At 49.5% G+C, this 13,246-nt stretch overlaps 1 protein-coding gene across 1 annotated transcript in view; it reads left to right on the top strand.

Moving 5' to 3' along the window:
• The window catches only part of LOC140492577 (phospholipase D2-like), a 72,953-nt gene extending 59,999 nt beyond the window's left edge, over positions 1 to 12,954 (top strand). The window contains exons 20-25 of the mRNA XM_072591556.1: positions 1,056 to 1,169; positions 4,587 to 4,636; positions 6,631 to 6,765; positions 8,852 to 9,005; positions 10,762 to 10,879; positions 12,061 to 12,954. Of these exons, the coding sequence (XP_072447657.1) occupies positions 1,056 to 1,169; positions 4,587 to 4,636; positions 6,631 to 6,765; positions 8,852 to 9,005; positions 10,762 to 10,879; positions 12,061 to 12,285 (796 nt within the window). The 3' untranslated portion in view covers positions 12,286 to 12,954. The remainder of the gene's footprint in view (positions 1 to 1,055; positions 1,170 to 4,586; positions 4,637 to 6,630; positions 6,766 to 8,851; positions 9,006 to 10,761; positions 10,880 to 12,060) is intronic.
• Positions 12,955 to 13,246: the final 292 nt, after the last annotated feature.

Raw genomic sequence — 13,246 nt, 5'->3', positions numbered from 1 at the left:
ACTCGCCCCCCCCACCTCAAACTCCCCCCCACCTCAGACTCCCCCCCCCACCTCAGACTCCCCCCCCCCCCCACCTCAGACTCTCACCCCCCACCTCAGACTCCCCCCTGCCCCCCCCCACCTCAGACTCCCCCCCATCTCAGACTCCCCCCCATCTCAGACTCCCCCCATCTCAGACTCCCCCCATCTCAGACTCCCCCCATCTCAGACTCCCCCCATCTCAGACTCCCCCCATCTCAGACTCCCCCCACCTCAGACTCCCCCCACCTCAGACTCCCCCCACCTCAGACTCCCCCCACCTCAGACTCGCCCCACCTCAGACTCGCCCCACCTCAGACTCGCCCCCCCCACCTCAGACTCGCCCCCCCACCTCAGACTCGCCCCCCCCACCTCAGACTCGCCCCCCCCACCTCAGACTCGCCCCCCCCACCTCAGACTCGCCCCCCCCACCTCAGACTCGCCCCCCCCACCTCAGACTCGCCCCCCCCACCTCAGACTCGCACCCCCCACCTCAGACTCGCACCCCCCACCTCAGACTCGCACCCCCCACCTCAGACTCGCACCCCCCACCTCAGACTCCACCCCCCACTGCAGAGATTCATCACAGCTCCTTCGACAGCACCCTCCAAACCCAGGGTCATGACCATCCAGAAGGACATGGGCAGCAGGTACATGGGGTCACTGCCTTATCCCTGAGAAGCCACTCCCCATCCTGACTTGGGAATATTGCTGCTCCTGAAGTGTCACTGAGTCTCCCTCCCTCCCTGTGGGAACGCTGTGGGTCTACCCACAGCACATGGACTGCAGCAGTTCGAGAAGCAGCTCACCACCACCTTCTCAAGGGGCAACTAGGGACGGGCAGTAAATCCTTGACCAGCCAGCTCTGTCCACATCAGTGAAACACAAAATAGACAGAGATCATTTCCAGTGGGTACAGCTCCCCCAGTGTGAATGGGATTGGTCAAACAAGGAGGGCCCACCACCCTGAGCTCATCTTGTGATTTTGGAGTCTGATTGAATTGACTCTCATTCCTCTCCTCCTCCAATGTCTGCAGTGCAAAGAGGACATACCGTGTGTACATTGTCATTCCGCTGTTACCCGGCTTCCAGGGAGATGTGTCTACTGGAGGTGGGAATTCCATTCAGACTATCCTGCACTTCACCTTCAGGTAACCCACACCGACCAGGATCAGAGTGGTAACAACCCAGAATCGGAGTAGTTTTAATCCGGAATCAGAGTGGCTTTGATCCAAATTGGGATGGTATCCATCCGGAATTGGAACAGTATCAATGCGGAATCAGGCAGGGGCCGATCTAGAATCGGAGGGGGAACGATAATCCTCCTCACTTCTGTGTTGACGAACTGTAGGCAGTTAGTGTATCCATTGGTCAGGGACCACCGATGGGTCAAGGCAGGGTCCCGAGACATTTATTAGTTGAGTGCAGGAAGGAGATTCTGATGGAGCTGCGTATACAGTTAGTTAGACCAGAGCTGTGTGCCGTTCTGCAATCCACATCGTGGGAGGGATGTAAAGGCACTGGGGAAGGTTCCGAGAAGGTGGATCAGGATGTTGCCTTTGCTGGAGAGTCTCAGTTATGAAGGGAGATTGGATAGACTGGAGCTGTTTCCCTTTGGGCGGTGGAGATTGAGAAGGGACGTGATGGGGATGGAACAAACTGAGGGGCAGAGACAGGAAGAAACGTATCCCCCTGATTGGGGAAGGGGGAGATCAGTGACCAGGGGCCTAAACATATGGTGAAGGGCAGGCGGTTTGGTGGAGAACATAAGGACGAGGAGCTGGTGTAGGGTGTCTGCCCCTGAGAGCCTGTTCCATCATTTAATCACGGCACGTCTTTGTGTGCCCTCAGCTCCACTGACCCACACTCTCACTGTATCCCGAAATACCTCTGTTTTTCAAAACATATTGACCTTTAGCTTTAAAAGCGTTTACTGAAGTCGTGTCAACCACTTCCCTGGGCAGGGAGTTCCACAGATTCCCAACCCTCTGGGTGAAGAAGCTCCTTCTCAATTCAGTCTGAAACCTGCTCCCTCTAACCTTGAGGCTCTGCCCTTTTGTCCTCGTCTCACCCACCAGTGGAAACATCCTCTCTACTTCTATCTTACATATTCCCATCATAATTTTATGTGTTTCTGTAAGATCCCCCTCATTCTACTGAATCCCAATCAATATAATCCCAGTCTATCGGTCTCTCCTCATAAGCCAACCCCCTCCACTCTGGAACCGACCCCGTGAACCTCCTCTGCACCCCCCTCCAGTGCCAGTACATCCTTTCTCAGGTAAGGAGACCCCAACTGCACACAGTACTCCAGGTGTGGCCTCACCAGCACCTTGGACAGCTGTAACATAACCTCCCTGCTTTTCGACTCAACCCCCTCAGCAATGAAGGACAAAGTTCCATTTGCCTTCTGAATTACTCTTTGTACCTGCAGACCAACCTTCTGTGGTTTGTGAGATCTGAGGAAAGGTTCTTCACCCAGAGGATGGTGGGAATGTGGAACTCAATGTCTGTGCGGGAAGTAGAGGCTGAAACCCTCATCGCCTTTCAGAAATATTCCGATGTGGACTTGCTCTCAAGGCATATAAAGCTACGGGCCAAGTTATTGGAATAACAAAGTGGTTGGTGATGGATATGCTGGGCCCTAGAATTCAGTCCACACCGACCCTCCGAACAGCATCCTACCCTGACCCACCCCATCCCCCATCCCCGTAGAAGCTTGCATTTCCCATTCCTCACCTGCACACCATGAACAATTTAGCTGTAGCTGTTTTATTTGGGCGACACGGAGGTACAGTGGTTAGCACTGCTGCCTCACAGTGTCACAGACCCAGATTCAATTCCCGCCTCAGGTGACTGACTGTGTGGAGTTTGCACATTCTCCCCGTGTCTGCGTGGGTTTCCTCCGGGTGCTCCAGTCTCCTCCCACAGTCCAAAAATGTACAGGTGAGGTGAATTGGCCATGCTAAATTGCCCATAGTGTTAGGGAAAGGGGTAAATGTAGGGGAATGTGTCTGGGTGGGTTGCTCTTCGGAGGGTCAGTGTGGACTTGTTGGGCTGAAGGGCCTGTTTCCACACTGTAGGTAATCTCATCTCATGTAATCTATTGCACATCCTGAAATCTATCCAAATAGAAGATAGGAACAGAATGAGGCCATTCAGCCCCTCAAACCTGTTCTGCCATTCTCTGTGTTTGCTCTGTGCAAATCATTTTTATCAAGGTAGCGAGCAGTTTGGATCCATAACTGTCCGTTAGAGAGTGTCTGTGAGCCGTGGATACAGGTGATGCAAAATAAATAACAAGCAGGAGGAGGCCATTCAGCCCCTCGAGCTAGCTCCAGTATTAAATAAGGTCATCACTGCTCCGACTGTAACCTGGAATCCACCTTCCCTGCCATCCCGGATAACCTTTCAACCCCCTCAGTGTGACAAGATTCTCTCCAGCTCCACCTTAAAAATGATCAAGGACGGCTTCCATTGCCTTTTCCAGAAGAGAGTCAACAGACGCCCAGCCCTCAGAAACCAATTCTCATCTTCGTCTGAAATGGACGCTCCCTGGTTCCGGATTGTTCTGTATGAAGCAGCGTCCTCCCCACACCTGCCTTGTCAGGACCCAACACGTTCTCAACAATTCACCTCAGGCTCTTCCAAATTCCAGAGGATACAAGCCAAGGCTGGTCCAACCCTTCCTCGAGAATCCCTACAGTGTGGGAGCAGGCCATTCAGCCCATCACGTCCACACCTAACCCTGTCCCTACTTTTTCCCCACGGCTAACCCACTTTGCTTGGAACCTCCCTGCTCTACTTAGCGTGGCCAGGCATATTGACGACTGAGATTGCGTGATTCTCAGGAATGTATGGGATCAAGGGATATAGGGAGAATGGATTGAGAAACCTCTCAGCCCTGATTCACTGGTGCAGCAGATCCAATGGGCTGAATGGCCTCATTTCTGCTCCTGTATCTTCTCATCCTCATCAGACAAACCACCTATTCCAGAGATTTGTCGAGTAAACCTTCCCTGCACTGTTTCCAATGCATTTCCAGCTTTCTTTAAATAAGGGACCGACACTGTGCACAATACTCAATGTGCGATCTCCCCAGATCAATAATGGTCTTAGAAAAGGAGTCCGATAAATACTTGGAGAGAATGGAATTGGCCGGGACAGAGGGAAATGTGGGGTGGGCTGCTGTTCAAATCAATCTGGAGCAGAGTGGAAAGACTGGCCTCTGTCTGCGCGATATCATTCTGTGAATTAATTTATTTGTATTATATCAACTGAAGTGACTTGGTCCCACGAAAATCTGTTATTGTTAATTTTGAAATTTTCCATTGATTTTACCTCAGTGGTTCTGTTCTGTGATTGTGTAAATCCTCATGAATATCCCCACAATCTACGTCCCCATGGATTAGAAAATGGTCCGAACCTTAAGCGAGTGCCTTTAGAATCTCTTCAGGCTGAGAAAAGCCTGTGTCTCTCCCCTCCCACTGACAACTGCCATCTCCGTTTATTCCCTACTCCTTTCTGAGCTTCACAAACTTTCCCCTCTCAACATTTCTCTCCCCCAGGTCCATGTGCAGAGGTGAATACTCCATTGTTGAACGGTTAAAAAGACAGAGTGAGTATTTTTCGTCTCCTGTTTGCAAGTGCTGCGTGTATCTTGCTGTTTTCTGATGTTACTGTCATCTGCAGAATTGCGGTGGTTGTGACTGACCTGAAGGATGAAGGATATCCTGTCGATGGTCGTCTATCCACTCAATCTAAAGCCATTCAGTGAAGTAGGGAACTCGAAGCTGAAACTTAGATTTATTGACAAAATGGAGTTATCCAAATGACTGCTGCCGACTCTCACGGTCTGTGTCTTGACAGTCTCTCTTTTGTTGTGCTGTGGGTACTTTGTTAAACAATGCCCTTCACACCCCTCTCTTTGCAACTTCGTTAACATATGACTAAGAATGGTATCTCAGCCCCTGATGGGAAGAATAGAGGGAGGCTGTTGGGGGGGGTTTGGTCAGTTTGCAATCGTTTCTCTTGCATCTACAGAGACCTGTCGAGGTTTATGTTACCATGAGACCCAAAAGCCCATTTGACTGGGGAAGACATTTTGCTGCTCACCTGGTGATGGGAGGTTTCCCACAAGCGGCCCATTTGGGGAGAACATTGGGAGGGTTAAAGTAGGAAACTCTCTCTTGTTGGGTCTTCCACAGAGAGGTGGAGAGCACAGCATCAAGCCATTCGGCCCATCTATTCTGTGCTGTTATTTACACTCTCCCCAAAGGAGTCTCACATCTCGAACAACAAGTGTATCCCTAACGATGGATTTGTGGAGTGGTTTTGGGATAGTTTTTTGGAGCAGTTGGTTTGAGAGCCAACCAGAGAATTGTTTATACCAGAATTGGTAGCACACTATGGGACAGGATTACTTAATGACCTTGGAACAATGGAGCCTCTCGTTAGTCTTGCTCATATGGTTGAATTTAACTCGGAAAGGAATGGAGACAGAAAGCAGTAAATTTCAGACCAGTTGACTTGAGATTCATCACAGGGAAATTGTTGGAAGCTATTACGAAAGGCATTCTGGTCAGGCACTTCAGAAAGTTCAAGGTAATCAGGCAGGCAGTATGATTCTGCAAAAAGGAAGTCGTGCTGGATTCATCGCTTGGAGTTGAGGGCGGATATTTAGATAAAGGAGAAATCTTGTAGTTCAATGACCTGAAGGAATTTGATGGGGTGCCACATCAAAGGTTATTCCATGTGTCTGGTGGGTCACATACTGACATCGATGGGATTCCCCAGCTAACAGGAAACCGAGATCAGGCAGGATTGAATCACTTTCCGGTTGGCCAGATACAACAAGTGGTTTGCCTCAGGGATCAGTGCTGGGGCCCCAACTGTTTACAAAGTTATGTCAATGACTTGGTAGGAAGGGATGAAAGGGGCTGCTTGCTAAATGCACTGGCGATTGGTGGAGAGGGTCATCAGGAGGTTACAAAAAGTCACGGGTCAGTTCAGGATGTGGGTAAAGGTCTGGCAAATAGAGTATTAGTTGTGAAATTGTTCACTTTGGCTGGAAGAATTTAAAAAAATGAAGCATATTATCTAAACGTTGAGAGGTTGCAGATCTCTGAGATGGAGGGAGATCTGGGTGTCCAAGAAATAAGCTGAGAGTGACCATTGATTGATGATTTCAAAGCCAAGATGGATAGATTTCTGCTGGGTAAGGATATTAAGGGGCCAGTGGAGCCCGTAGTAGATTGGTGGCCCGTTAAGTTGCAGATTCTGTGATTTAATTGAATGATAGAACAGGCATGAAGGGCAGAATGGCCTCCTCCTGCACCTCTGGGCAAACCAAGTACCTATTACCCAGCAACCCCTCCATTCCTTCCTGTTGAAGTGCCAGGGAGCTGATTGGAACAAAAAGACCCAAAAGTGTTGTGTCCCATTAGCCTGGAATCAGTTTATCCTCAACCGACATCACCAGAAATAATGAATGACAGCATTTCCTGTTCTTGAGATCTTGCTGTGCACAGGAGGTGGGAAAGCAGTGTCAAAGGGCCCTTTGGAATCTCCCAAGTTAGCGGAACCTGATCTGATCTCCTCCTTCCTTTCCAGTGGGGGATGAGTGGGTGAACTACATCTCGTTCAGTGGACTGAGGACTCACGGAAAACTCAACAACAGCCCAGTGTCGGAGCTCATTTATATCCACAGTAAGATGCTGATTGCTGACGATCGGCAAGTCATCATCGGTAAGAGGCCGGTGTTTCTCCCTCGAACAGCAGAAACCACTGCAACAAACAGCAAAGAGAAGCCTGGGCTCCCTATGGGTTTGCTTGGCCTGTAGATCCAAACAGGGTTGTACACACCAGTTTAGGAGGGAACAGAATTGCTGAGCCTTCATATTCTGTGCTCTTCAGGACCAGAACATGAGGCCAAATTCTAACAGGCCACAACAATTCACGCAACAGGCAACAAGGGGCCGATCGGTCTAAACGTTGACTCTGATTCGAACATGGAGCAGCACAGGCAATAGTGGGCACTGTAGATGCTGGAGATCAGAGTGGTGCTGGAAAAGCACAGCAGGTCCGGCAGCATCCGAGGAGCAGGCAAACCGACATTTCGGGCAAAAGCCCTTCATCAGGAATAGAGCAGGACAGCACAGGAATGGGCTGTGTGGTCCACGATATTGTGCCAAACATGGTTCATTCCTTCTGCCTGCCCTTGGTCCATATCCCTCCATCCCTCTCATATTCAGGTGTTTATCTGAAAACCCCAATCCAAAAATGTGCAGGTCTGGTGAATTGGCCATTGCTAAATTGCCCGTAGTGTTAGGGGAAGGGGTAAAAGGAAGGGAATGGGTCTGGGTGGGTTACCCTTTGGAGGGTCGGTGTGGACTTGTTGGGCCGAAGGGCCTGTTTCCACACTGTAGGTAATCTAATCTCATGTAAACACCCCTATCGTATCTACCTCCCCTATCACCATTCCAGACTCCCTCCGCTGTTATGGACTCAGCCAGACCACTCAAAACATTCTTAACAGGCACCCCTTAAACACCCCTATCGTATCTGCCTCCCCCATCACCCCCTGGCAGTGCATTCTAGACTCCCACTGCTGTATGTTTTTAAAAAAACCTGTCCCTCACATCTGGTTTGAACTTGCCCCCTCTCCCCTTAAAAGTGTGTCCTCTCTTCTTAAACATTTCAACTCTGGGGGAAAATGATCTGACTGTCAACTCTATCATAATTTAACAGATTTTTATCAAATCTCCCCCACAGCCTTTGCCACTGCCAATAACACACCCTGAGTTTTTCCAGCCTCTCCTTATAGCTCATACCCTCTCATCCAGGCTGCATCCTGGGAAACCTCTTCTGTTCCCTCTCCAAGGTCTCTACTCTCTTCCTGGCGAGTAATGGCCAGAATTGAATGCAATCGTCCAAATGTGGCCTAACCAAAGTCTTACAAAGCTACAGCGTGACATCCTGACTCTTGTACTCATTGCCCTGACTAATAAAAGCGAGCATGCTGGGTATATGAATAGAAAGGGTTTGGAGGGATATGGGCCGGGTGCTGGCAGGTGGGACTAGATTGGGTTGGGATGTCTGGTCAGCATGGACGGGTTGGACCGAAGGGTCTGTTTCCATGCTGTACATCTCTATGACTCTATGCCATATGCCTTCTTTACCATCCAATCTAATTATGTGACCAACTTCAAGGAGCTATTGACTTGAACTGCAAGATCCCTCTGGACATCAATGTTGTTCAGGGTCCTGCTATGAACTGTGTACTTTTTCTTCATATTTGATCTCTGAAAGTGCATCACCTCACTCTTACACAGATTAAACTTCATCTGTCATTACTCAGCACATATCTACAGCTGATCCATATCCTTCTATATCCTTTGACAATCTAACTTTGTACTTATAGCTTATATTTTAAAGGTTAATCAAGAGACAGATCTTGATAAACTATATAATCAAGAAAGAACCCACTCTACCTCTGATTGTAGACTTACAGTAAAAACTATGCCCTGATCTGTTCCTGTGCTGTGAGCTGTCCCACACAGGGTCCTCCAAGGTCAGCTGTGAATTTTGCCAATCTTAAGATCCATGTTGGGTTCAACAGGAGAACAGCCTCCTCATCTCCCTTTTAGAGAGAGACATTGTCCCGCCCATTGTTCTGAATTGGCCCACATGGGGGTGTGGGTGGGAGAGAGGGAGTGCAGTGGGAGTTGCTGCGTGTTTGTGGACAGTGCTGCGAAGGCAGTGGGTTGACCAAGCCAACTGGTCTTTGGGCCTGTTGGAGATCAGCTCTGATGGCCTGCTGTCCCACACCCAGGTTCAGCAAACATCAACGACCGAAGTTTGTTGGGGAAACGGGACAGCGAGATGGCTGTTCTTGTGGAAGACACCGAGATGGAGGCATCTGTAATGGATGGTGAAGAATACCAAGCTGGAAGGTTCGCCCGTCACCTTCGACTCCAGTGTTTCAAGTAAGTGAGTTGATCCATCTTTACTTTCCCTGTAACTCCCTGACGGGATGTTGGTATCCAATTGGCTAGCATCGACTGCCTGTCCATAGTTGCCCTTGAGAGGGTAGCAGTGAGCTGTGTTCTTGAGCGGCTGCAGTCCATCTGCCATTACGGATGGAATTCCAAGAGTTTGATCCAGCGATACTGAAGAAACAGCGATATATTTCCAAGTCAGGATGGTGTGTGGTTTGGAGGGGAACTTGCAGGGGGTAGTGTCTCTATGTATCTGCTGCCCTTGTCCTTCGAGGTGGAAGTGGTCAAGGCTTTGGAAGGTGTTGTCTGAGGAGCCTGGGGGACTGTCAGAAGTGTGTCTTGTCGATAGTGCACCCTGTTGCTGCTGAGCGTCGATGGTGGAGGGAGTGAATGTTTCTGGATGCCACGCCAATGAAGTCAGTTGCTTTGTCCTGGATGGGGTTGAGTTTCTTGAGTGTGGTTGGAGCTGCACCCATCGAACCAGGTGGGGAGTCTTCTATCAAACCCCTAACCTGTGCCTTACAGATGGTGGACAGGCTTTGGGAGTCAGGAGGTGAGTTACTCACCAATCCCTAATATTCCCTGGGTCAAAATCCTGGAAGGTGCAAGAAGAGGCTGAGGGGTGACCTCATAGAGGTTTATAAAACCATGAGGGGCATGGATAGGGTAAATAGACAAGGTACTTTCCCTAGAGTGGGGGAGTATAGGGTGAGGGGGCATGATATAAAAGAGACCTAAGGGGCAACGTTTTCACACAGAGGGTGGTGCGTGTGTGGAATGAGCTGCCAGAGGATGTGGTGGAGGCTGGTACAATTACAGCATTTAAAAGGCATCTGGATGGGTATGTGAATAGGAAGGGTTTGTAGGGATATGGGCCGGGAGCTGGTAAATGGGACGAGGTTGGGTTCGGGTACCTGCTCTGCATGGACGAGTTGGAATGAAGGGTCTGTTTCTGTGCTGTACGTCTCTACGACTGACTGAGTCACGAGAGGGTGGGTAGAGATCTCGGTTGGTTGGGGTCATACCAGGCACACAGGAAAAAAGCAAATTACTGCGGATGCTGGAATCTGAAACCAAAAGAGAAAATGCTGGAAAATCTCAGCAGGTCTCGCAGCATCTGTAAGGAGAGAAAAGAGCTGACATTTCAAGTCTACCTGACCCTTTGTCAAAGCTTAAAAAATGGGAGAAATAGGGAAGTATTTATACTGGGCACACAGGAAGATGGTTTGGTTGTTGGAGGTCAGTTTTCTCAGCTCTGGGTTATCTCTGCAGCAGCTCCTCACATTTATTTTTAGTTTAACCTATTTTACTAATCCACCAGTTTAGAGATGGTATTACCCCCCTCTGGAGTGGGTGGGACTTAAACTCGGGTTTTCTGGTGCAGGGGTAGGGACATTACCACTGCCCCACGGGAGGGCGTTAGGAGCCCCTCAAGTTGGGGTCTTTAGCTGCTTCCATATTGAGAACCCCCTCACTTTACCAAAGTAGGGACTCGAGGGTGTTCACAGACCGGAAAACCGTTCCCAAAACCAGGAGTAACAGAAGCTACTCCTGCGGATATCATTTAACACTTCATTATGTTGCCCAGGTATCCAAATGAGGGCGATAATTCGAAACCCTGTGGTATTACAGGCCAGGAAGCCAGGCTGGGCAGGGCAGCAGTGGGTGGAGGGGGGTCTCTCTGTGGTCGGTGTGTTCAGCTTCTGGGTGTTTTCTGACTCAATGCTGCTTGCTCCACCTGCAGAGTACACCTTGGTCTGAGCGATGCCCAGATCGCTGAGGTTGAAGATCCTGTCAGTGACCGATGTTTCCAGGAGATCTGGAATGCGACAGCTACCACCAATGCAGCCATTTATGACCAGGTGGGTCTCACTGTAGCCCCCCCCCCCCCAATGTCGAACATTGCAGCCACACCTACCTTCAATGTGTGTGTGTGTGTCTGTCTGTCTTTCGGGGTGTGAGGGTGGGTGTGTGTGTTTGTGTGGGGGTGTGTGTGTGTGTTTGTGGTTCTTGGTGGGGGGGGGTGTCTTGGTGTGTGTGTGTGTGTGTGTGTGTGTGTGTGTGTGTGTTGGGGTGGGTGGATGGGGATATGTGTGTCTCAGGGGTGTCTGTCTGTCCATCTGTCTCAGTGTGGAGTGTGTGTGTTTCTCCGTGTGGGGGTGTGTGTGTGTGTGTGTGGTTCTCCGTGTGGGTATGTATGTGTGTGTGTGTGTGTGTGTGTGGTTCTCCGTGTGGGGGGTTGTTCTCGGTGTGTGTCCCTTCACTTTACCCATTTAGGTGCATGTGACAATAAAGCGAAGTCAGTTCAGTTCACTCTTCTGAACCACAGTAGGTAGAGTCCCAACCTGTTTAATCTTTGCTCATTCGACAGTTTCTCCATACTGGGGGACTGCACAGAGAACTCTCTCAGAACTGCCTCCAATCAAATTCTATCTGGCCTTGAGTAAGGGGAACAAAACTGCTCACTGTACTCCAGCCATGGTCTCACTATCACCTTATACTGTTGCATTCAGACTTCCCTAGTCTTATACTCCAAAACGGTGTTGAAATCGTCAAAACTCATCCAACACCAGGTTATAGTCCCACCAGGTTGATTTGGGAGTATAAGTATATTGAGTGCTGCCCCTTCGTCAGGGAACTAGTGAAGGAGAATCAGAGGACACACAATCTATCGCAATAGGAGCCAACATTTAGCCGTGTTTGTTGAACGAGGGATCGAATGGGTGATCCTGACCGTTTTTAGGATCTCGATTCTTTCCCCCCCATTTCCAAACGTGAGATGACAAAACACCGGGTCAGAAGTTGGCCACTTGGCCGTTTGAATCTGCTTTGTCATCCCAATGAGATTGAGGCTGATCTCATCATCCTCAATCCACTTTCCTGGATATCTCCCACAGCCTTGGATTTCCTTCCTGAATAAAAATCTTATTGCTGTCTTTTGTGAAGGTGTATCGCCAAAAGGCCAGAACAATGTGGCAAACGGCTGATGAGATTTTCTGTTTTCTTTCTTCCCCCCCACCCCACCCCACCCCACCCCCCTCAGGTTTTTAAGTGTCTCCCCTCGAATTCTGCTCCAAGCCTGGTGGAGCTGCGAGAGTTTGTGTCTGCGCCCAGCCTCCTGACCCAGGATCCTGAGAAAGTCCACGAGAAGCTGAGAGGTATCCGTGGCTACCTCGTTCAGTTTCCCCTCTATTTCCTGTGTGAGGAGTATCTCCTTCCCCCGCTCAACAGTAAAGAAGGGATGGTTCCATTAGAGGTTTGGACTTGATGATGAGCGTGGGATGGTGTTTGGTTCTTGCTCCTGAGAATTCAGGCTGGGACCTATGGACCAATCCCCACTCCCCTTTGTGAATCTGAGCTTCGTGTTTCTAAGGGCCCGTTGTTGGTGGCCAAATGAAAGATTACCCACCTGGAGGGAGTGGACAATAGAGTCAGTTCCAAGACGATCGATGGGAATGAATGACCGGAAAGGCTCCCTGTTGAGGAATTGAGAGAACTTTCAGCTCACTTTCGGCAGCTTCTAAAAACCAGCTTTTGGAAAATCCTCAATGTTGATGCGACGGGGGGCAAGGTTTTACAAAGTTTCAGCCCATCAGCCCGCACAACACCAGGAGGTCAATTCAACCCAGAAGACTTTGAACCACAAGGTGATAGACTTTGTTCCTTTTGACGTCATCTCTGTTTCTGTTTGGCATTGCTTTTTGTAGTCACTTTTTTATAACCTGCAGATGTAATCTTTAAAGAGCCTCTTCAATGGAATCGCGCGGTGGAGGAGGAAGATCGCACAGTCCCTGGGGATCAGCACGCCACTCAGATAGTTTCACCAAACACATCACTTCCAGATAGAATGGACTTTAGGCATCAAACTTTGGATCTTTGCAAATTCTGGCATGATTTCCCAAGGGTGGTTAGATTATTAAAGCCCGTTGTTTTCCAACTCCTGTTGTGAGGAAGGTCTTTCTGAGAGGACATTGCAGTCTGCACTCTCCACCGTGTCAAAGGTCACTGACTCGAAGCATCCCTCAGCAGTGAGAGCAGGGAAACACATTTGTAATCGATATGGCGCAACGTCTGTATTAGATTATAATTAAAACGCAGTAATTCCAGACGAACATGACACAAGATATGCGAAACAACAACTTGTGGCTGTCTCTTTGTGGGAAGAGTGTGCATTTATATAGTGACCGCCTTGACCATGGGATGGCCCAAATCCAACACTTCCTGGCCAA

Source organism: Chiloscyllium punctatum, chromosome 21 (genome assembly GCF_047496795.1).
Source record: "Chiloscyllium punctatum isolate Juve2018m chromosome 21, sChiPun1.3, whole genome shotgun sequence".
Lineage (NCBI taxonomy): Eukaryota > Metazoa > Chordata > Chondrichthyes > Orectolobiformes > Hemiscylliidae > Chiloscyllium > Chiloscyllium punctatum.
The sequence above is the reverse complement of the archived record's forward strand: the minus strand, read 5'-3'. Positions and strand labels throughout refer to the sequence as shown.